General features: G+C 37.5%; 3 protein-coding genes across 4 annotated transcripts in view; 2 read left to right on the top strand and 1 right to left on the bottom strand.

Annotated features, from left to right (window-relative positions):
* LOC137030693 (transmembrane channel-like protein 3) overlaps positions 1-2,845 on the top strand; it is a 105,794-nt gene extending 102,949 nt beyond the window's left edge. The window contains exon 26 of the mRNA XM_067401132.1: positions 1,978-2,845. Coding sequence (XP_067257233.1) covers positions 1,978-2,845 — 868 coding nt within the window. The remainder of the gene's footprint in view (positions 1-1,977) is intronic.
* A 4,850-nt stretch (positions 2,846-7,695) lies between these two features.
* stard5 (StAR related lipid transfer domain containing 5) lies at positions 7,696-14,240 on the top strand. Its single transcript, XM_067400827.1, has 6 exons — positions 7,696-8,137; positions 8,221-8,270; positions 10,317-10,449; positions 12,865-12,982; positions 13,141-13,234; positions 13,441-14,240. Exons 1-6 carry the CDS (start codon positions 8,048-8,050, stop codon positions 13,583-13,585), a joined length of 630 nt encoding a protein of 209 aa, XP_067256928.1. The 5' UTR covers positions 7,696-8,047; the 3' UTR covers positions 13,586-14,240.
* Positions 14,241-17,108: 2,868 nt separating this feature from the next.
* The window catches only part of il16 (interleukin 16), a 47,686-nt gene continuing 39,447 nt past the window's right edge, over positions 17,109-25,347 (bottom strand). For both annotated transcript variants that reach the window (XM_067401083.1, XM_067401084.1), the window contains 3 exons: positions 24,757-25,003; positions 24,050-24,178; positions 17,109-18,381 (listed from right to left, as the gene is read on the bottom strand). In XM_067401083.1, the coding sequence (XP_067257184.1) occupies positions 18,221-18,381; positions 24,050-24,178; positions 24,757-25,003 (537 nt within the window). In that variant the 3' untranslated portion in view covers positions 17,109-18,220. The remainder of the gene's footprint in view (positions 18,382-24,049; positions 24,179-24,756; positions 25,004-25,347) is intronic.

Here is a 25,347-nt window from a genome sequence, read left to right as displayed (position 1 = left end):
TTACTGATGTTGTGTGTGTGTGTTAAGTAATTCATCCAAACTTTTGGAATGTCATACCATGTGCCTTTCGCTTGATATGCATGAAGCCCACTCAATAACAGGATTTATGTCAGTAATTCATAACCAGAAGTTCACCCACTTAGAAAATTAGTCCCTGCTCAAAAGGATGATTTAGACAGCTTTACAGACCAAACCATAAACTGCAGTAAACTCTTTATGAATAATTAATGTTAAGTGCTTTAACAAAATACAAATTTTTAAACCCTTCAGAGCACTGGCTTGCTAATTGTGTATGTGCATTACTGCTTTTTATATCTTTCTCTTGATTCTTTTTTTTTTTTTTTTCCTGCACAAAATTTCTGTAGTAATCAACATTAATGCCATAGTTAAAGACACAATTCGTCCGTGAGCACTTAACTACGGAGCCCCTAAAGGGACATGATGAAGGAAAAAAATATGAGATGGGAGGAAAAAATATACTTCAATGCTCCCTCACAAAAAAATTGCATTCCCTCGCAAAAAGGTGTCCCTCGTGTTCTCCAAGAAAAAAACGTTTGTGTTTCCTTGCAAACAACTCTTGCATTCCGCCAAGAAATTTTGTGAAAAATGTTTGCATTCCCTCACAAAAACTTTTGCATTCCCCTAGAAACTTTGCATTCCCTCACAAAATTGTTTGCGTTCCCCGAGAAACTTTGTGTTCCCTAGCAAAAACTTTTGCGTTCCCCAGAAAAACTCTGCATTCCCTTGCAAAAAAAATTTTGCTTTCCCCTGAGAAACTTTGCGTTCCCTCACAAAAACTTTTGCGTTCCCCAGAAAAACTCTGCATTCCCTCGCAAAAACATTTGCTTTCCCGTGAGAAACTTTGCGTTCCCTCTCAAAAACTTTTGCGTTCCCCCAAGAAACTTTGCATTCCCTCGCAAAAACGTTTGCGTTCCCCGAGAAACTTTTGCGTTCCCTGGCAAAAACTTTTGCATTTGCTCGCAGAAACTTTGCGTTCCCTTGCAAACAGCTCTAAAGGTTTTGTGAACACACACAAAGTTTCTCATCATTTTTTCCCACCACCCTGTCCCTTTAGGAGCTCTGTACTTAATTCCCAACTATAAAAAAATATTTGCATATTGTAACTTAAAACTTTTCTGCATTTCATATTGTACTTGGCACTGTGTGTAGACTAAAGGAAAAAATATGTAGATGCTGTTCATTGAGCTTAACTTGAGGGGGAAAAAAAAAAAATTTTTTCACTTTAAGACTTTATTCGGTCATATTAGGGGCTGGTTGCATAAACTGCAAAGAGTAGTCTTACAAGTTACACATTTTTTAAGACTGTTCATAACTGATTTAAGTCAAGTACATAAAAACGTTGATTGGTCTAATTTGAAACCGAAATGTAACACTGATTGCCCCTTGACTAATCGCTAGTTGGTCATACTAGTACTTAAGCACAGTCTTAACATATTGGTTATGTTTATGCAACTGGCAGCAGATCAGGGATAGGGAACTTCAGTGCTTGCACTTTGAGATTAAAACTTCATTAGGCTTCACCTTTCATTTCATGAAATGCAGTGCACTTCATACTACTTAATTAAGAGGGCAATTCACCCAAAACTGAAAATTTTGTCATCATTTACTGACCCCTCATGTCATTCCCACCTTATATTATTTTCTTTTTTTCTGTGAAACACAAAATGAACTCTTAGGAAGAAAACAGGCAGAGTGATTTATGGTGTTTTTAGTCCTTGACAGCATAAATCACCATTCAGCTCAGCTTAAAATCTTTTTGTTTCTCAAAAGAAAGAAAAAAAATACACGGCATGGAATGACATAGTAAACAACGACAAAAAATAAATAAATAAATAAAGTTTTGGGTGAATTATTCCTTTAACATAACACAAGCTGCATCATAAAGGTAAATGTCTGTAGGGTGAATATATACTACCATACATATTCATGTCACATGTTGCATTCTCTGATATCCAGGCATTCTGGATACTTGGGCAGCACCAGCGGTTCCTGCCGCTCCAAGTCCCACCACAACATGGCCTACAACCCATGCACACGGTATGGCGAAAACATCCATTCCGACCCAGTGTTTCGGAAAACCCTCCGGCCCGTGCACAATGAGCCCGGCGTAATCACGGCTCAGAGCTACGTGGGCCGCCGGGCACACACGACACGCTACGTCATTGTCAACGAACATGAAGCTCGCAAGAAGCTTGTGCGCTCCACTACACGCGTACCGAGACATTACCGCCTAGTAGATGAACCGACGGAGATTGTAGAGCTGTATCCACGTAACGTGAAGTGTTACATTCCTCGTACCCCTCACCGCAGCCACCAGCCACACCTCAGCGAGGAAGAGGAGGATGTAGAGGAAGACCCGAAGAGCAGCACGAGGAGGGGATCGAACCGTCCGCGATCACTGTCGGACCTCCATCAGAGCGCACGGTTCTACATTGGTGACGCCATAAACAGTCAGTTGTCTATGGAGCAGGGTTTATATGGCGACGAAGAAGAGGATGATCAGGAAGACGACTGGGTGAACGATGGCTCGCACCCTTGCTCTCAAACAAACATCCGAGGCCCAGAGTCGGCTCTCAGGTACGGCGAACAATATGTCAAGCCCAAGACCAAGCATAAAGTGGAGCCTTCGCTGACCGAGTCAGATTCGGCGTCACTGGCGTCTAGTAGCGACCAACAAAACAGCAGCACGGACCAGTACATTCAGGTCATTCACAACAAGGACAAGTACCTGAAGCCCAGTGCTAAGCTAACCAAAAAGAAATCCAAGACCAGCATTAAACTCAATGCATCTGGCACCAATGATCTTGTCTGCTCCAATGTTTAACCTGTGTAGATCTAAAACAGAGATTATGGCTCTGTTCAAAAACCCTAGTGAGCTGTCCACATAGGAAGCATTAAGGCCTCGTAGGCGCACACCAATACGAAGATTGTTTCAAAAGGTAGGTTGCATTATTATCCTGCCTTACCATCAATGCAGCATCATATGCATCCTTTCCCAGAATGCACTGTTCCAAACGACTAGGAATTCCCAACTTGGAATAGAGTGCTGGAGTGATGATGTGCTTTTGTATTCCAGCCTGGAAGTTGGCATCGTCCTGGTTCCCTCTACAAATTCTCTTTTGGATTCTTCCATTGTTTTTTTGTGTTATTATGGAAACTTGATTTTGCCACTAAATAAAAAATTTAAAAAAAGGTAATTGTGACTTTTTATCTCTCTCTCTCTCTCTCTCTCTCTCTCTCTTATGAGATATCAACTCACAATTGCGAGAAATAAAGACTTTTCTCAGAATTGTGCAATCGTGAGTTATAAAATCCAATTCTGAGGGGGAAATTTTTACTTTTTTTCTCAGAATTGCCAGTTTATATCTTGCAATTCTGACTTTATAACTCGCAATTGTGTATTATAAAGTCAGAATTGCAAAATGTAAACAGTTCTGAGAAAAAAAGTCAGAATTGTGAAGATATATCACAATTTTATTACTCGCAATTCTGACTATAACTCTCAATTCTGATTATAACACAATTACGACTTTATATTGCTCAATTCTGAGAAAAAAAAAGTCAATTTCGAGTTTATATCACAATTCTGACTTTTTAACACACAATTGTGAGTTTATATCACGCAATTCTGACTTTATAACTCAATTTTGTTTACATCACGCAATTCGGAGGAAAAAAGTCAGAATTGTGAGATGTAAACTCGCAATTACAAGGAAAAAAAGTCTGAATTGTAAGATAAAAAGTCGCAGTTAGGTTTTTTTTATTTTTTATTCAGTGGTGGAAAGAAGCTTGATTATTGATTATAACTTTAGTTTATGATTCTTACACTTTTTTTTTTTTTTCACAACGATAATCTTAACGAATGAACACTCTTTACTTCTAGCAATTTGTATAAGTAAAGTTAGAAAGAAACTACATGACGGTTGCATGATTGTGTCATTTAAAAAAAATTTCCCTGAAAATTTGTGTGCTATTACATGTAAATGTATGGATGTTGGAGCTGGTGCTTGGTTACAAACACAACTAGGATGAGAAAGCTGATTAGTTAGTAGTTTACCTGTTTGGTCCTCTGTTTGGTCTACTACATCCTCTGTAGTCCCAATTAACCACTTGTTAGCAACCGCCTTTTTCAAGACGAGCAAAAAAAACACAAAAAAAATCAGAAGTGGGTATTACTGATGCATTTTATGTTGTAGAGTAAAACATATCTTGAAAATATAATTTAAGACCCATTTAAAACCCATTGACTTCAGGACGATGGAAACGGAAGTGCAAAAATGCTGACTAGTTTCTGGGTTTTGGCCAACAAAATGTCATCCCTGCACCACTCTATTCTCTCACCTCCTACTTGAAAATAACCACTGGAACTGTGCATCTGGGCTGACACCATGAAATATCCACAATGGAGAATACAGAAAAACACACTCAGAGAAATGAAAGTCTTAAACAATAATCAATCCCTCCATGATTTTTCTGACTTTCGCGGCGGCCTTTCTCGTAATTTGCGGCAATATTTCTAATTTTTTGTGTAGTTTTTCAATAAAAATACACCACAGTCAACATTCTTCTAACATTCAAGAACCATTGGGGTCTGTAATTTCTAAAAGGAGAACACTAATAATAACTTAAATATATTTTCAACATTTTATTTAAAATGTAACACCAAATAAACAAGAAAATCTATAAAATGTTATTTAGCAGTGTTTACCACAGCATTTAGTTAAACTATGGGGGCATGCTCTCCCTTTAAAAGATGTATATTTTAAAGGTATCAATCAATTTTGTATATATTATGTATCAAAAATTTGATGAATGTTTATTATCATCAACCACCTTTTTCAAGACAAGTAAAAGTTTCAAAAAATCACAAGTGGGTATTACTGATGCATTTTATGTTGTAGAATAAAACATAAAATATCTTGAAAATATCATTTAAGGCATTTAACAAAAAAACCCTTTGACTTCAGGACAATGGAAAACGGACATGCAAAACTCATTTCTGGGTTTTGGCCAACAAAAACCACTCTATTCTCTCACCTCCTACTTGAAATAACTGGAACTGTGCTTGAGGTTGGACACCCAACTCATTTAGAGCAAATCGATCAAACCTCAACTTCAGCGAGAAGCATCATTTTCATGATGAAACCATTGGTTAAGTGGAGTTATGAGATGTCTGGAACGCATCATGACTAAAAATGTTAGTAAAAGGGGACACTCCAAACAGCATAAATCCATCCAAGATGATGTATGGAGTTAAGAGAAATTGTAGTGTATTTTATTAAATTCTGAAAATATAGTTATGTAATTAAAAATGGACTTTCAGTCAGTTTTTACCTAGAAAAATTGCACCATTAGCTTGGCAACATGCAGAAACTCCATTGAGCGCCAGTTGCTGCCTACATAGAGCGTTCCATATCAGTCATTCATGAAGTTTGGTTGTAGTTAGGATCTCTCATTAACAAGGCAGCTGCTCATGTAGGTAGCAGACAGCAAGGCAGCTTACTAGGTTTTGGAACAGAGTCATTTAATACAATACCTACAGGCTTATTCTATGAAAGTTGCAGTTTGCCTTGTAAAGCACAAAGAAATGGCCAATCTGTGTAAGTGTAATTTGCATGTATCTGTAGATTTTCATTAAAGCTGATTCAAAGACATTTTTGGACTCCACTATCTAATTCAAGGCTGTACCTTGTATTTAAGATTGGGTGTGTAAATGTAAACATTTACAGTCAGCCAATGAAAAACTGGTATTGAACACTTTCTCTGTGATGGTTGTGACCTTGATCCAGATGAACATGAGCAACAAGTTAAAAGGTTGCATAAGCGTTCCCTCTGAGCACTTATGATTATCTCAACACTTTAAGTATCAATATTTATTGAGATTAAGAGGTTGAGTGTACAGGGTTTTCAATGAATTATTACATTTATGAACTGTTTACAATCCTGAATATGTGGTAATAGTCTTGTATGATGTGTAAACAAAAGCATCACGTCAATCTATATTGTATGAACATGCTTGTGTTGTAATACGAGGAAATATTTCCATTAAGGACAATGGAACTCTTTCAGAAATATGTTCAGGCTATGCGATTAAGACTCTGTGATGTGTTGTTCATAATTCATAACATTTACACAATTATTGTCAACTTTTTTAGCCACCTTTTGAAGTTTTGATTTCTGAAACTTTATCAAAGGTTATAATGGATATAATGTTTTCGGATAATATATCACTCTAAAAACAACCCAAGTTGGGTTGAAAATGGACAAACCCAGTGATTGTGTTGTTTTAACCCAGCAGTTGGGTTAAATGTTTTCCCAACATGCTGGGCAGTTTTATTAAACCCAACTTTTGTTAAAAAATTATTGTATGGCCAGCTTAAAATGAACCCAAAATGGATTGGAAAATTTAAAATCAGACACTAGAGACAACAATAATAATCAAAAGGTGAACATTTATTAATAAGCAATTTAGTAAAAGTTGATTGTGTAACTATTATTCATTAAACTTATTAATAAATGTTTATTTATTAAACAAATTAATAAATGTGACCCTGGACCACAAAACCAGTAGCAATAGCCAACAATATACATATATATATATATTTTTTATGCCAAAAATCATTAGGATATTAAGTAAAGATCATGTTTATGAAGATATATAAATTTACTACCATAAATATATCAATTTTATTTTGTTAGTGGATATGCATTGCTAAGGACTTCATTTGGAAAACTTTAAAGGTGATTTTCTCAATATTTTGATTTATAATTAATTAAATTCAACAAATAGAATTGATCAAATTAATTCATGCCAACCATTTAAAACGAGTAATGTAAGTAAAATTTAATAACAGACAGACGTCAAGGATGACTCTTTATTTTTTATTGCCAACATTGAAGATGCCTGATGATAACAAGTAAAATCACTGAAGGAAAATTAAACACACAAATTAACAGAGGTTTAGATGCCGATGTTGATTTTATTGAAAAGTTGTCAGTTTGTGGTTTTTGTAATGGTGTTTGCTAATTTTACACATTTTAAATTGTTGAGTTCTTAAGGAATTAATTTGATAAATTCTAACTCAATTCTTATACATTGACTTTAAGTAATAATATTGCTTGTAATCTGTTGCCACAATTTTGAGTAGATAGAGTATATTACTGTTTACAGTGCAATGGAAAGCTTATTTATTCAACTTTCAGATGATATGTAAATCTCAATTTAAAAAAAAAAAAAAACAAAAAAAAAATGAGCCTTATGACTGGTTTTGTGGTCCTGGGTTACAAATGGTCAACAGTCCAACAGTTTTGGGTTCATTTTAAGCAAGCAATACAGCATTTTTCATAGTTGATTTCAATAAAACTACCCAGCAGGTTGAGCAAACATTGGGTTTGTCCATTTTCAACCCAACTTGGTGTACCACAATTTATCAAAACCAGAAGCTTATTAATTATAGATCTCATTATTTCAAACCAAAGTAGCATAATTATTTAAAATGGCCTCATATTCACTTATGTTTAACAAATAGCGAGTCTATTTTATTTAATAATACGATAAAATAGCAGGATCGACCCAGAAAACTCAAATTCCCAGAATGCAACACTAGTCTGACGATCTCCAGACTGAGGAAGTGGCCTTTTTTAAAATTGTGATTTCGTGGCATTAGACGGGTTAATTGTCTTTGCTTTTATTATTTTGATCGCGCATGTGTAATTGAAGCGTGTCTTTGATCACTATTGAACTGTATCGATTGTTATCTGTCGCAGTCACGATATGACAGTCATCTGAAACTAATGAATGAACTGAAAACATCTGTATGTTATGCGAGAATCTGGCGGATTTGACTGTAGCCGCTGTTAGTTTATGTATACACTGGATGTACTTGAGGAAAGATTTCGGAAGAATCGAAGGTAAATCGTGTTGCACGGTTGCAGCCGGTCACTCGCGACATAACGCTTTGAATACATGTGCTGTTAGAGGACAAGCCAAGAGAGAACATAAAACTACACACTGATCATCATCGTCATGGATTATATACACACGGCCAGATCAGTGGAAGAGCGTCTCTTGAGCTACAGAAAAGACGAGTCCGGATGGAAAACATGCAAGAAAACTGTAAGTATTAAACAGAACTGTCTTGTTTAGCCGTCTTTAAACAAACGATTTTTTTTTATTATTTGTTTGCTTTTTCTTCCTAGAATGATGTTGTGGTGTACTGGAGACCATCTTGTGAATTCGCGGGATATGTGTAAGTATAAATTCGTAAATTACATGATCTTGTATATTTGTCATCGTGACGTCATATGTGCTGACTGCTCGTGCTCTAGTTAGTGTCAACCCTGTTACATGATGACAAATATGTGGTGCACAAATATTGTGCACGCATAAAATTGGACATAATTTAGTCTGAGAATGAGATAAATGCTCATGCAATCGGGGAATTAAAAAAATAATAGTAAATAATAAAGAGTTTCAAGATTTTTTCTGTTGAATATGCATTGCTTTATTCTCTTTAATATCTTCATTAAAGTACTTTATTCTCAGATCTAAAGTATTTTACTTGACAAATATTTAAAGGGTTAGTCCAAAAATGCCAATTCTGTCATTAATTACTCACCTTCATGTTCTACACCCGTAACACCTTCGTTCATCTTCAGAACACAAATTTTGATATTATTGATGAAATCCGATGGCTCAGAATTCGAGAGCAAAGCCATTGAAACTCTCAAGATCCATTAATGTACTAAAAACATATTTGAATCAGTTCATGTGAGTTCAGTGGTTCAATATTAATATTGTAAAGCGACGAAAATACTTTTTGTGTGGCAAAAAAACTAAATAAAGACACTTCAACAATATATTACGGAAGAGGATTAGGGCCAAGCAATAATAAAAAAATAAAACCATCTTGAGATTACAGTTGTTAAATTTAGAGAAAAAACTTGTTAAATTTCAAGAAAAAAGTTGAGATAAAATTTTGAGAATAAACTCATTAAATTACGAGAACAAATTCGTTAAATTATGAGAAAAATGTTGTTAAATTACGAGAACAAATTTGTTAAATTACGAATTTGTTCTCATAATTTAATGATTTTTTTCTCATAATTTAACAACTTTTTTCTCATAATTTAACGAATTTGTTCTCATAATTTAATGAGTTTATTCTCAAAATTGTATCTAGACTTTTTTTCTCATCATTTAACGACTTTTTTTCCTCATAATTTAATGAATTTGTTTTCATAATTTAACAAGTTTTTTCTCGTAGTTTTATTCTCAACGTTAAATTTCGAGAAAAAAGTTGAAATAAAATAACTTTAATCTCGAGATGGTTTTATTTTTTTATTATTGCTTGGCCCAAATCCTCTTCCGCAATATATAGTGATGGGCCGATTTATTTATTTATTTATTTATTTTATGAGAATAAAACAATTTACTTCTCAGTAAATCTTCCTATCTAATGTAAAGATGAAATCAGTTGCACTTGTGTAAAAAATTTGTATTTTTGTGAAACAAAGGATTGCTGTAATTGCCATCATGATTAGGGAGGGATGCACGATATATCGGCCACAACATCGGTATCGGCCAATACATGTTCATTTTTAATGTTATCGTTATCGGCCTGATAAGAAAATCATGTATTATTTCCTTTCAGCCGAGACACTTCAGATGCGCACTGTTCGCCATGATGGTTTTGAATTGCTTCAAATATGATTGAAATCACTTCAAAAAGGAAAATACAGTTAAGTGCAACATGTCAAATAGGCTTCATAAAATTATAATTGTGTGTTTGGGACATGGATTTTAATGGTGAGACTTTTGTTTTTGTAATCAGGCTCTCAAAAATTATATAAAGATTTGGATTTTGATTTATCAGCCAATATATCAGTTATCGGCTTTCAAATATACAGAGTTATCGGTATCGGACAAAATTTTCATATTGGGGCATCCCTAATCATGACACAATATCAAAAACAGTTGTGCAGTCTTTTTAAAACACAAAATCTAATGAATGTTCATTTGTAGGTCAAATAATGCAATAAAGTAATATTGTGCATAATAAACCTATATAGTAAAAAAAAAAAAAAAAAAAAGTGACATGACATGTAAAGTTAAATCTCATGGTCGATACATTTTTTCTTTGTATTTGCATTTATTTACATTTATTTTATAATCTGTATATTCCAAGTTCTCTTTCTAGCATTCACACGCTGTCGACATCATGTGCAAACACCACTTCAGCAGTGACATTAACCTTTGTCCACAGCAGTGATTGTGTGTTCTTTGGGTTTCTCAGGTATAAAGGGGAGGGGATTGTCAATGGCAGTCCAGAGAAAGTGTGGGACTGCTTGAAACCTGAAATCAATGGACTTCGTGTAAAATGGGATGCTAATATAAAGAAGTTTGAGCTGCTTGAGCAGGTGTCTGCGGTAAGATAAACACAAATACACACCCATATGAAAGCAGATCGTTGAGTTAAACCTCATGGTCTGACCAGTTCCCCCTTTCAGCTAGGTGTGTGAGGAACAATGCTTTACACTGTTAAAGGGATAGTTCACCCAAAAATGAAAACACCTTCAAGTTGTTCCAAGCCTGTATGAATTTCTTTCTTCTGCTGAACACAAAAGAAGATCTTTAAAGGGGTGGTTGATTGATTTAACTTTTTAACTTTAGTTAGTGTGTAATGTTGCTGTTTGAGCATAAACAACATCTGTAAAGTTACGACACTCAAAGTTCAATGCAAAGGGAGAGATTTTCTTTTAAAGAATTTGCTGTTTAAGGACTACAACAAGCTTCCTCCTGGATTAGTGACATCACAAACCACAAAATTAGCATAAACCCCACCCCGAGAACACACAACAAAGGGGGCGGGGCCATGTTGGGCTGCTTTAGAGAAGAGGAAGAGTTGTTGTAGTAGAGTGTTGTTGTCATGCCGTCATTTTACACCGGACTGCTTCACAAACGAGGGTCAATTCAATGCTGGATTTATTGTTGAGCAACCATTGTTGCTGTTAAAGCTCCGCCCTCTTCTGGAAAGGGGGCTGGGAACAGCAACTCAATTGCATTTAAAGGGACACACACAAAAATGTGTTTTTGCTCACACCCAAATAGGGGCAAATTTGACAAGCTATAATAAATTATCTGTGGGGGATTTTGAGCTGAAACTTCAGACACATTCTGGAGACACCAGAGACTTATATTACATCTTGTGAAAGGGGCATTATTGGTCCCCTTTAAAGGGTTAGTTCACCCAAAAATGAAAATTATGTCATTAATGACTCACCCTCATGTCGTTCCACACCCGTAAGATCTTCATTCATCTTCAGAACTCAGTTTAAAATATTTTAGTTTTAGTCCGAGAGCTTTCTGTCCCTCCATTGAACATGTTTGTACGGTATACTGTCCATGTTCAGAAAGGTAATAAAAACATCATCAAAGTAGTCCATGTGACATCAGTGGGTTAGTTAGAAGTTTTTGAAGCATCTAAAATACATTTTGGTCCAAAAATAATTTATTCAGCATTGTCTTCTCTTCCAGAATCCTTTCCATTGAACTGATTCCATTGAATTGATTCCATTGAATCCTTTCATCTGTCGGTGTTGGTAATGCACTTTTACGTCGCCGTGGTTGTTTTTGGCGATTGAAGCATCGAAAATACATTTTGGTCCAAAAATAACAAAAACTACAACTTTATTCAGCTCTTCCGGGTCTGTTGTCAATCCGCGTTCACGACTCTGCTTCTTCTTCTTCTTCTTTCCTGTTTTATGGTGGTTGGCATCCAGCTTATTGGTGCATTACCGCCCCCTTCTGCTCCGGAGTGTGGTTCACGAGTCCGCAGTGACGCTGCTGACGTAAGTCGCTGCTGATGCGTTATCCGGTGTGCCCGAGCTTCGTTTACAGTCTGAGGGAGACGCACGCCGTATTCAAGCTATTCTACATTGTTTGTATTTTGGTATTGCTATATTTTTTAAAATGGTGCGTAAGTGTGCATGTCGTGGATGTCCTAATCGCCAAAAACGACAACGTAAAAGTGCATTACCAACACCAACAGACGAAAGGATTCAATGAAATCAATTCAATGGAAAGGATTCCGGAAGAGAAGACAATGCTGAAAAAAGTTGTAGTTTTTGATATTTTTGGACCAAAATGGACCAAATTCTGGACATGGACAGTATACCGTACAAACATTTTCAATGGAGGGACAGAAAGCTCTCGGACTAAATCTAAAATATCTTAAACTGTGTTCTGAAGATGAACGGAGGTCTTACAGGTTTGGAACGACATGAGGGTGAGTCATTAATGACATAATTTTAATTTTTGGGTGAACTAACCCTTTAAAGAATATTGTTAGGTGAATAACAGTTGATGGGCACCATAGTATGGAGAAGGAAAAAATACTATGGAAGTGTCATTGGGGCTCATCACCTGTTTGGTTACAGACATTCTTCAAAATATCATCTTTTGTGTTCAGACATAAATTCACTTTCTCATATCCCAGTGTGCAGTTTGTTGGCTGACGTCCTGAAAAGTGTAAACACCAGGTCTATGGCACTTTTCAAACATCAGTCTATTTGTTTTAGTATTTACAAACCAGCCCGAAAACAACATTGGCTCAACCAATGGCGTGTGTTTGGAGGAGTGTCTGGGAGACCTGTCTGAAAACAGTCATTATTTTTGGCATTTCATTTGGTGACCCTAGTGAAACTACTCGCCTTTAGTCACTTCACCTTTAATATTTCTAATTTTCAATGAGATTCACATGGCATCGCAATGATTTAGTGCATAATGCAGAGATACAACAGCAGATTTATACCTTTCTAACTCTTTTGATTTTCATTCCCTAGGATGTTTTGATCTGCCGAACCGTCACTCCTTCAGCTGCTATGGGCATCATATCACCTCGAGATTTTGTTGATGTCATTTCCATTAAACGCTATGAGGATGGCACGGTGTCATCAAATGGTATGCAGTGTTATGACTTTCCTCCTTTTAAATGGATTTGAATCAGACACTATTATCAAACAGTTTGTTGTGAAAAGCATAATTTTACCATTAACATAAGACCTGATATCTGTCTTAATAATACTGTTACTGATAATCACATTTTCATTGTTTTATAGCGACCAATGTAAGCCATCCAAACTGTCCTCCTCAACCCGGCTATGTCAGAGGATTCAACCACCCGTGTGGCTGCTTTTGTGTTCCAGTTCCTGGGTAAGTTTCTCCAAAAAATAAGCATGCCATTCAAGGAAAGTGCCTTGGGTTGATGTAATTCAAATATAAGACAGCAGATGGAGACAAAAAATTACATTTCAATGGGTTTTTTTTTTTTGGTTTGTTTTTTTTTGTTGTTTTTTTCATGCAATATTGCATCAGTAGCATTAAAAGTTTTAAGTATCCCATTCTCTTTCTCTCTGTAGGGAACCAGGCAAAACACAGCTGTTCAGCTTTTTCCAGACGGATCTTGGTGGTTTACTTCCTCGTTCGGTCGTCGATTCATTTTTCCCCTCTAGTATGGTAGAGTTTTACAGCAACCTGACCAAAGCTGTAAAATCGATGAAATAGCACCAATGACACTTTATAGAAAATGTCCCCCTTTAATCTTAAATGTGAATATTTGATCATTTGACACACCTTGCATTTAATCAAGCTTTAGATGGAAAGTGAAATGACCTTAATCCTGATTCTTCCAATAGCTACAGTACAAATGTCAAAACACACTTGCACATAGTCCGTTTTATAGGTATAGGGCACTGGATCATTTGGTTTACCATGTTAGTTCATAAATTCTAAAAACTAGTGATTCAAATGGGGAACTATTGCACACAAAAGACATTTACACTTATGCATTTGGCAGATGCTTTTATCCAAAGTGACGTACTGTGACATTTTATCAGTCAGTTTGTTTCAGGGGAATTGAACCCATGATGCTGGTGTCGCTAGCATCATGCTCTGCCAGTCCAGCTACTCCATCAGGGTGATTTTTTTTTCTCCATAATTCAGGGGTGTGATCCTATAATGTAGCATGCTGATAAATTTTAAAATTATTTAATTCATATATGGTAAACTTTTCAGACTTCACGGCTCCATTATAACCTAGTGAGACCTTGCTTTCTACTAAGTTGAAAGCAAGGTCTCGACTTGCAGTTGATTTGAACAGAGTTTGCCATTAAAGGATTAGTTCACTTCAGAATTCAAATTTCCTGATAATATACTCACCCCCATGTCATCCAAGATGTTTATGTCTTTCTTTCTTCAGTTGAAAAGAAATTAAGGTTTTTGAGGAAAACATTCCAGGATTTTTCTCCATATTTCTCCATACACATCCATGAGCATTTGTGGTTAAAAGGTAAATAAAATTTGTATTTAGAAAATGGCTGATGGTTTCTCTAGATTAGACTCTTATTCCTCGTCTGGGATCATGTAGAGCTCTTTGAAGCTGCACTGAAACTGACATTCGGACCTTCAACCCGTTGAACCCCAGTGAAGTCCACTATATGGAGAAAAATCCTGGAATATTTTCATCAAAAACCTTAATATCTTTTTGACTGAAGAAAGAAAGACATGATCATCTTGGATGACATGGGGGTGAGAAAATGATCAGGAAATTTGAATTCTGAAGTGAACTAATCCTTAACATCGAGGTATCTTAGAAGGCAACACAAGGTTGCTGCTTACTTTTTGAAACTGCTGTCAGGAGCACACCTTTGAGGTCTGGCCTAAATAGGCAGTTCTCTAGTTTTTGGAACAAAGCCTTATTTTAATAAGCTGTTTTTAGAATTTCAGTCAAATATTTGATGTATCTGGGTTTATTTGAATAATTGAGCTCCTGGTGGATGCTCAAGTTTGACATTTATATCACAAGTCTGGATGTCAGATATGCTGAAACCTAGTATTTAATATTTGAATAGTGCTATTATAGTGCATAAATGGCTTTTGAAATTCAATGTTTACTGACAGACGAGTATCTTCAGACATATTTGAAGAACTGCATTTGCTGCTGTTCTCGGTTAACATAACTGAGATTGTGTACTGTATGTTTGAGGCCATCAAGAGAAGGCCAGAACAATCTTAACAGAATTATGATGAGGCATGTTATTATGATATGATGATAAAATAGCAACGCTAAGGTTTAGCTGGTTAGCATGACCCCATTGGCTTTTTTCTCCTTTGATGGCCATTCAAAGAATCCTTGTTAAGTATCCAAATCCATGGACTGCCAGCCGAGCAACTGCCATTAAGAGAACTGGAAATGCTAACGGATAAATGGAAAATATTCTGCAGTTATTTCATACATCTCTTTGAGAGGAACAAATTACTCATGTGGAATTGTGTGGAATCAGAGTGATTAAGAATGATTGAAATTCCTTTAGATTTCCTGAATTTGAATTAACAGGATGCAGAGTTCGAATTCGAATGTGAATTAAAGGAAGTTGAATTAAACAATTACCTGAATAACATTTAAAATGAAATGTAAACATTTTCTATATATAGAATATATTTCTATATATAAATTACATAATTTATTAACTATAATCGTAATTTCGTTTTAAGGCAGGAACATGCCAAACATCGGCCGACTAAGTTTTCTCACCATCGGCTGAAGTTGGTCCTCGTCTGCTTTTTTCCGGCCGATTCGACATGTTGAATCGGTATCAGAGCTCGTCGGTCAGTCGGCCATCTGATCATTCTGATTGGCTGTTCAGCTACTGCCACCTGCTGGTACGGACAGGCATTTCATCCTACGCAGGCACACAACGGACGTGCTACTTGGCCGTCGGCTGTCGAGCGTCAGTTTGGTGTTTCAGGGCAACTTTGGACCCAGACGCAGCCGACGTGAGCCAACCTCGCAGTCTGCTTTCGTCGCCACTAGTACGTTGGCGTCAGCTTGGTGTGTTCCTGCCTTTAGACTAATGAATTCTTCTGTTGTTTGAATGTGTTCAATGTCTTTGAACGTCAATTGAGTAAATTCCACTTCTTATCATTGGAATTCAAATTCTATTCCAATTTTAAATCTTGTGGGGTGTGGCTTATTCAAATTCTCGCTCGTAAATCTAAAGGGAGTCGATTCTTGAATTCAGAATTTTTCTCAAAGCTTTTAAAACATTCCAAAAAAAAGCATGAAAAAAGACATTTTTTTCCCATAGTTGTAGAAAAAATTAATCCCATTTTGGCTTTGCTTTTTTGCTTGTAATCTGTCTAATTTACACATGGACAAAGGGACTGTTTGATGCTATGTATGTCACAGATATGACTAACCTCAGAGAGAACAGTGTTGTATGTCTTGTTTGTCGACTCTTATCTCTTTCGTTACCATTTGCCTGTTTTGTGTCCAGCTGCACGATTGTCCATCCTGGCATACGTCTTAACTTTGTGTTTTTATGCCTGTACGCCTTCAGTGAAACGACTGTGAACGCATGCTCATGGCCTGGAGATGTGTTCTGTGCTTTTTTAATTATTTTTATATACTGTAAATGTGCATTTTAGGATTATTTTGGAGATCTAGATTTTACATCCGTTTTGCAAGGAGTGTGTGCTTGCCTTCAGTAGTATTGTGCAATATTTTACTAAAAAACAGATTTACATTCCATTAGGAATCAGTGTACCATCTGTCAGTTCGCTCCACTGTCAAGCCAGGGTTTTTGATTCCAGATTTTTCATTTTGTTGAAGTCGATCATTTTACTTAAGCGTAAAATTACGTATTTTGAATATAACATTTTGATTGGCGGAAATTATCCATCTGGAATTGATTGGGTCTTTAAAAGTGGGTGGTACAAAACAGAATGCAGGCAAATGATTGTCATTTTAGAGGCGGAGCAAGTTAGTACATTTTGTGAAGAAATGTATTTTTTCTTTCTAATGAATCACACACTTATAAGACCCTGAAATATGCATTACAATTGGGTCAGTTGTTATTTTATGTTGACTTTAAACATGTTTTTCTCTGCACTATGGGACATCTGTGTACTGTTTGTTAATACCCAAAAAAAAAGAAGAAAAAAAGAAATTGCACTCTCAAACCCATTGTGTGATTCTCCTTTTAGATTCTGTTTTCAGATATTAAAAATGATTGATGACCATGTGTATCATTTGTATCATACTTTATTTGGACATTACAAACCTTAACTACATTTTAAAACATCTTTGTTTTGACACATTTTCAATATATTAAGGCTTTTCTTTTAAAAGGAAAGAAATAACTAAAAAGAATACTAGGGGTGTTCGGCACACTGGTTATCTCTTAACTGTCAAAAGTGGAATCTGTTGGAGAAGATAATAGATATTTTTTTTCTTAAAAATATCAAATTGATGCATTTATTATTTCTGCGTTTGATGGAAAAACTAGAGCATTGTTCAAGCATTTGACCAAGAAAAATGATTATTGAAATTCTACTTAATGGTTCCTCCATTTGTTTCTCTCTTGAAAACACTGTGCCGCGAACGCTTCATGACACTTTCTTTACATTCTGCTTTGGTGAAATGTTGTAGAAATATACAATATCTAAAGGTATTTATTTACAGGCTTGTGCAAATCGTTGCATCAAAACAGGCAGATTTGACAAGAATTTTCTTCTTCTTTTTTTTTTTTTTTTTATGAATCCCTGATCTTGACAGTAAACAGTACAACACCAGCACAGTGATGTGCTATGAGACTCTGCTCAGAAAAACAAGCTTTCCTGATCATATAGTACCACACCATGCAGTGATGCACATCATGCACGTCATACAAGATATGAGAGTCATACAACTGTCAAAATGCATAAATGGCAAAATGGTGCAAAAAAGGCAACTGAATGATCCCAGCGAGGTTCCCACAGTTTTGGAAAACCTGGAAATATCAGGGAAATTTAAAATTGTGATTTTCCAGGCCTGCAAAACTCATGAAAGTGGGGAAGATTAAAAAAAAAAAAAAAATCCTAAAAAGTCATGTGAATGTTTATCATGAATATGCATTTTTCTTGCTCAACTCTACAATACTTAATTGGTTAGAAATTGCTCTATCTGATTGAAATCATTGGTCAAAACAAATGGGAAAGCTGCTTTTAAGAAATTGTGATTTGTAGCAATTGGAGGCATTTCCTTAAGGCTTGAAATAACGTTTTGCATAATTTCTAGTTGATTGAACATTGGGATAAGTCCAGTATGTGTTCTGTTTTTTCTTAGGGGTTTTAATAAGTGCCTTTGAATGAAGTTAAGCTCTACTCGCATCTTTTTTTCTTGATGATGAGTGTAAACGGCCCATCGTTAAGACCTTTGATGAGTGTCCAGGCCTCAAAGCGTGTGAGACCCTGCAGAGACGAGTCCTGTATCTGCAGTACTTCATCACCAGACTTCAGCCCCTTTTGCTCAGCGTCACTTCCTGCCAGAGAAAATACAGAATACATTCTATGATTCATGTTATATACTGATTTGCAGAATCTGAACTCGACAGACAGTGCCAGAGATTTATGCAGAATGAACGTTCACATTCTCTACACCATTTTTGCTTATTTATTAAATAATTTGGTTATTTTGATTTTGCTTTCAGCTACCAGTAAGACTGCAGTATTCACAAGGCCATTTAAATTAGTTCAAACAAAAATTGAATTATTTACTCAACTTAGTCGTTCCAAAACTGTAACACTTTCGTTCATCTTTGAAATACAAATGAAGATATTTATTGAAATCTGAGAGATTTCTGTCCATCCATTGACCTTCCATACAACTACCACTTTGATGCTTCAAAAAGTTCATAAAGAGATTGTAAAATTAATCCATATGAATTGAGCGGTTTAGTCAAAATTTTCTGAAGAGACTCGATCACTTTATATGATGAACAGATTGAATTTAGGCTTTTATTCATGTATAAACATTCATCAACACACACATCAGATATGGTAAACAGAAGCTCGTGTTACGCAGCACGTTTGAGCTTCAGCAAGAACCAATGAGGTTCATTCTCGTGTTACGCAGCACGTTTGAGCTTCATCAAGAACCAATGAGGTTCATTCTCGTGTTACGCAGCACGTTTGAGCTTCATCAAGAACCAATGAGGTTCATTCTCGTGTTAAGCAGCACGTTTGAGCTTCAGCAAGAACCAATGAGGTTCATTCTCGTGTTACGCAGCACGTTTGAGCTTCATCAAGAACCAATGAGGTTCATTCTCGTGTTACGCAGCACGTTTGAGCTTCATCAAGAACCAGTGAGGTTCATTCTCGTGTTACGCAGCACGTTTGAGCTTCAGCAAGAACCAATGAGGTTCATTCTCGTGTTACGCAGCACGTTTGAGCTTCATCAAGAACCAGTGAGGTTCATTCTCGTGTTACGCAGCACGTTTGAGCTTCTCAAGAACCAATGAGGTTCATTCTCGTGTTACGCAGCACGTTTGAGCTTCAGCAAGAACCAATGAGGTTCATTCTCGTGTTACGCAGCACGTTTGAGCTTCTGCAAGAACCATTGAGGTTCATTCTCGTGTTATGAAGCACGTTTGAGCTTCAGCAAGAACCAATGAGGTTCATTTTCGTGTTACGCAGCACGTTTGAGCTTCTCAAGAACCAATGAGGTTCATTCTCGTGTTACGCAGCACGTTTGAGCTTCTGCAAGAACCATTGAGGTTCATTCTCGTGTTATGAAGCACGTTTGAGCTTCAGCAAGAACCAATGAGGTTCATTCTCATGTTATGAAGCACGTTTGAGCTTCTCAAGAACCAATGAGGTTCATTCTCGTGTTATGAAGCACGTTTGAGCTTCTCAAGAACCAATGAGGTTCATTCTCGTGTTATGAAGCACGTTTGAGCTTCTGCAAGAACCAATGAGGTTCATTCTCGTGTTACGCAGCACGTTTGAGCTTCTCAAGAACCAATGAGGTTCATTCTCGTGTTACGCAGCACGTTTGAGCTTCTCAAGAACCAATGAGGTTCATTCTCGTGTTATGAAGCACGTTTGAGCTTCAGCAAGAACCAATGAGGTTCATTCTCGTGTTACGCAGCACGTTTGAGCTTCTCAAGAACCAATGAGGTTCATTCTCGTGTTACGCAGCACGTTTGAGCTTCTCAAGAACCAATGAGGTTCATTCTCGTGTTACGCAGCACGTTTGAGCTTCAGCAAGAACCAATGAGGTTCATTCTCGTGTTATGAAGCACGTTTGAGCTTCTCAAGAACCAATGAGGTTCATTCTCGTGTTACGCAGCACGTTTGAGCTTCAGCAAGAACCAATGAGGTTCATTCTCGTGTTACGCAGCACGTTTGAGCTTCTCAAGAACCAATGAGGTTCATTCTCGTGTTATGAAGCACATTTGAGCTTCTCAAGAACCAATGAGGTTCATTCTCGTGTTATGAAGCACGTTTGAGCTTCTCAAGAACCAATGAGGTTCATTCTCGTGTTATGCAGCACATTTGAGCTTCTCAAGAACCAATGAGGTTCATTCTCGTGTTATGAAGCACGTTTGAGCTTCTCAAGAACCAATGAGGTTCATTCTCGTGTTACGCAGCACGTTTGAGCTTCTCAAGAACCAATGAGGTTCATTCTCGCGTTACGCAGCACGTTTGAGCTTCATCAAGAACCAATGAGGTTCATTCTCGTGTTATGAAGCACGTTTGAGCTTCTCAAGAACCAATGAGGTTCATTCTCGTGTTATGCAGCACATTTGAGCTTCTCAAGAACCAATGAGGTTCATTCTCGTGTTATGAAGCACGTTTGAGCTTCAGCAAGAACCAATGAGGTTCATTCTCGTGTTACGCAGCACGTTTGAGCTTCTCAAGAATCAATGAGGTTCATTCTCGTGTTACGCAGCACGTTTGAGCTTCTCAAGAACCAATGAGGTTCATTCTCGTGTTATGAAGCACGTTTGAGCTTCTGCAAGAACTAATGAGGTTCATTCTCGTGTTACGCAGCACGTTTGAGCTTCAGCAAGAACCAATGAGGTTCATTTTCGTGTTACGCAGCACGTTTGAGCTTCTCAAGAACCAATGAGGTTCATTCTCGTGTTATGAAGCACGTTTGAGCTTCAGCAAGAACCAATGAGGTTCATTCTCGTGTTATGAAGCACGTTTGAGCTTCTCAAGAACCAATGAGGTTCATTCTCGTGTTATGAAGCACGTTTGAGCTTCTCAAGAACCAATGAGGTTCATTCTCGTGTTATGAAGCACGTTTGAGCTTCTGCAAGAACCAATGAGGTTCATTCTCGTGTTACGCAGCACGTTTGAGCTTCTCAAGAACCAATGAGGTTCATTCTCGTGTTACGCAGCACGTTTGAGCTTCTCAAGAACCAATGAGGTTCATTCTCGTGTTACGCAGCACGTTTGAGCTTCTCAAGAACCAATGAGGTTCATTCTCGTGTTACGCAGCACGTTTGAGCTTCTCAAGAACCAATGAGGTTCATTCTCGTGTTATGAAGCACGTTTGAGCTTCTCAAGAACCAATGAGGTTCATTCTCGTGTTACGCAGCACGTTTGAGCTTCAGCAAGAACCAATGAGGTTCATTCTCGTGTTACGCAGCACGTTTGAGCTTCTCAAGAACCAATGAGGTTCATTCTCGTGTTATGAAGCACATTTGAGCTTCTCAAGAACCAATGAGGTTCATTCTCGTGTTATGAAGCACGTTTGAGCTTCTCAAGAACCAATGAGGTTCATTCTCGTGTTATGCAGCACATTTGAGCTTCTCAAGAACCAATGAGGTTCATTCTCGTGTTATGAAGCACGTTTGAGCTTCTCAAGAACCAATGAGGTTCATTCTCGTGTTACGCAGCACGTTTGAGCTTCTCAAGAACCAATGAGGTTCATTCTCGCGTTACGCAGCACGTTTGAGCTTCTCAAGAACCAATGAGGTTCATTCTCATGTTATGAAGCGCGTTTGAGCTTCTCAAGAACCAATGAGGTTCATTCTCGTGTTACGCAGCACGTTTGAGCTTCATCAAGAACCAATGAGGTTCATTCTCGTGTTATGAAGCACGTTTGAGCTTCAGCAAGAACCAATGAGGTTCATTCTCGTGTTACGCAGCACGTTTGAGCTTCTCAAGAACCAATGAGGTTCATTCTCATGTTATGAAGCGCGTTTGAGCTTCTCAAGAACCAATGAGGTTCATTCTCGTGTTACGCAGCACGTTTGAGCTTCATCAAGAACCAATGAGGTTCATTCTCGTGTTATGAAGCACGTTTGAGCTTCAGCAAGAACCAATGAGGTTCATTCTCGTGTTACGCAGCACGTTTGAGCTTCTCAAGAACCAGTGAGGTTCATTCTCGTGTTACGCAGCACGTTTGAGCTTCTCAAGAACCAATGAGGTTCATTCTCGTGTTATGAAGCACGTTTGAGCTTCTCAAGAACCAATGAGGTTCATTCTCGTGTTACGCAGCACGTTTGAGCTTCATCAAGAACCAATGAGGTTCATTCTCGTGTTATGAAGCACGTTTGAGCTTCAGCAAGAACCAATGAGGTTCATTCTCGTGTTACGCAGCACGTTTGAGCTTCATCAAGAACCAATGAGGTTCATTCTCGTGTTACGCAGCACGTTTGAGCTTCTCAAGAACCAATGAGGTTCATTCTCGTGTTACGCAGCACGTTTGAGCTTCTCAAGAACCAATGAGGTTCATTCTCGTGTTATGAAGCAAGTTTGAGCTTCTCAAGAACCAATGAGGTTCATTCTCGTGTTATGCAGCACATTTGAGCTTCTCAAGAACCAATGAGGTTCATTCTCGTGTTACGCAGCACGTTTGAGCTTCAAAAGAACCAATGAGGTTCATTCTCGTGTTATGAAGCACGTTTGAGCTTCAAAAGAACCAGTAAGGTTCATTCTCGTGTTATGAAGCACGTTTGAGCTTCTCAAGAACCAATGAGGTTCATTCTCGTGTTACGCAGCACGTTTGAGCTTCTCAAGAACCAATGACGTTCATTCTCATGTTATGAAGCACGTTTGAGCTTCTCAAGAACCAATGAGGTTCATTCTCGTGTTACGCAGCACGTTTGAGCTTCATCAAGAACCAATGAGGTTCATTCTCGTGTTATGAAGCACGTTTGAGCTTCAGCAAGAACCAATGAGGTTCATTCTCGTGTTACGCAGCACGTTTGAGCTTCTCAAGAATCAATGAGGTTCATTCTCGTGTTACGCAGCACGTTTGAGCTTCTCAAGAACCAATGAGGTTCATTCTCGTGTTATGAAGCACGTTTGAGCTTCTGCAAGAACTAATGAGGTTCATTCTCGTGTTACGCAGCACGTTTGAGCTTCAGCAAGAACCAATGAGGTTCATTCTCGTGTTATGAAGCACGTTTGAGCTTCTCAAGAACCAATGAGGTTCATTCTCGTGTTACGCAGCACGTTTGAGCTTCAGCAAGAACCAATGAGGTTCATTCTCGTGTTATGAAGCACGTTTGATCTTCTGCAAGAACCAATGAGGTTCATTCTCGTGTTACGCAGCACATTTGAGCTTCTCAAGAACCAATGAGGTTCATTCTCGTGTTATGCAGCACGTTTGAGCTTCTCAAGAACCAATGAGGTTCATTCTCGTGTTACGCAGCACGTTTGAGCTTCTCAAGAACCAATGAGGTTCATTCTCGTGTTATGAAGCACGTTTGAGCTTCTGCAAGAACTAATGAGGTTCATTCTCGTGTTACGCAGCACGTTTGAGCTTCTCAAGAACGAATGAGGTTCATTCTCGTGTTACGCATGTTTGAGCTCCAACAAGAATCAGTGAGGTTCATTCTCGTGTTACGCAGCACATTTGAACTTCTGCAAGTTTTACGATCTCTTTATGAACTTTGAGGCATCAAAGTGGTAGTTGCATAGGCTGTCAATGGAGGGACAGAAAGCTCTCAGATTTCAATAAAAAGATCTTCATTTGTGTTCCGAAGATGCATGAAAGTCTTACAGGTTTAGAACAACATGAGGGTGAGTAAATGATGACAGAAGTATCATTTTTGGGTAAACAAACCCTTAAACATATCTTACCATGTTCACATCCATTTCATGGTTCAGCACATAAAATGTGAAAAGATTCTGAACAAAAGAATATAAGATATTGTAGCAGGTTTTGCATAAAGGCTGTCACATTCTCACCTGTAAATATTCTGTTGACAGTTAGAGGTCTGTCTCCATTAATAGAGCCTTTTCCTCCCTCAAGACTAAATCCAACTCCACCTGCGTTCTTCTCCAGCTCGATTGTTACAACTTCACCTCCATCATCCCCTAAGAGACATTTTTTTAAATAAACAATCATAGAATGAACGTACACATTTTTACATTATTAAGTTTAGTCTTAACTACTTGGATTAATTTTCTAAATTACATTTGAGTAGCAAATATTAACACAGAACATTTAGATACATCATGAAACCTACTGAAATGTGTTGTTTGATTATCATTATTATTCAGTTTTTACATCAACTGTTACTGTACACAAGTCGTCAAAAAGGTCTAAATCCATAATGAAGACACACCAGGCAGAACAACAAGAAATGGAAGCATTTTGAAAAAATAAAATCCCATCCAAGTTATCTAAAACTAAAAACATTCTCTACAATTTCTACTAAAGTTATACAAGAACATCTGACATGTTGAATTTGGACTGAGTTAGTGAAATATGAATACATCGGCCTTAGGGAAAACTAGTGCAGTTCAAATTTTTTTAGTTGGACTTCAGTCTTAGTTTGTTTAATTACACATTATGTAGCTCTTGTAACATTTCTGTATCCCTTTTGTGCCCTATTAAGTGTTGACAAAGTGTCACTGCCATCGCTGTGCTGACGTCAATAATGTTGACCCACCTGTGGCGCTGCTTTCTGCCCCGCTGCTGCTAGACTCATTAGCGTTAGCGCCTCCCTTCTCTTCTGCGTCTTTGTTCTTGGACACCACCACCACAGCCTGCTTCATGTTGCGGGCTTGCCTGAGTATCGCAGTGGCATCACTGTGTGTGACATTTTTTAGCGTTTGACCGTTAATGGACAACACCTCATCTCCTCTTTCAATCGTCCCCTCCTGAGCAGCCAGGCCACTGGGAAACACCCTGTGAACCTGAAGGTACATGATTTGATACATATACAATGAATAAAATTAATATATAAAATACTGTAAAATATTCTTTTGCAAGCATTTTCTGAATACATTTTGCATTTACAGTAATAATCGTCCCTTCTGGCAAAGACAGGAATGCACGGAACAAATGAAATTCGAAAGAAAGGACGATTATTGTCAATGTCATTAAACCTGCCACAAATGCTCCATTATTAATTAAGCAGAATCATGAAAGAGATTTGAAGCTTGGACATTCTGCATAAGGTCCTTTTTTGTGTTTCAGGGAAGCAAGAAATGAACAGATTCAGAACAGCATGAGGGTGTGTTTCCTGTCGAAAGGTGAA

This window comes from Chanodichthys erythropterus, chromosome 11, assembly GCF_024489055.1.
Source record: "Chanodichthys erythropterus isolate Z2021 chromosome 11, ASM2448905v1, whole genome shotgun sequence".
Taxonomy (NCBI): domain Eukaryota; kingdom Metazoa; phylum Chordata; class Actinopteri; order Cypriniformes; family Xenocyprididae; genus Chanodichthys; species Chanodichthys erythropterus.
The sequence above is the reverse complement of the archived record's forward strand: the minus strand, read 5'-3'. Positions and strand labels throughout refer to the sequence as shown.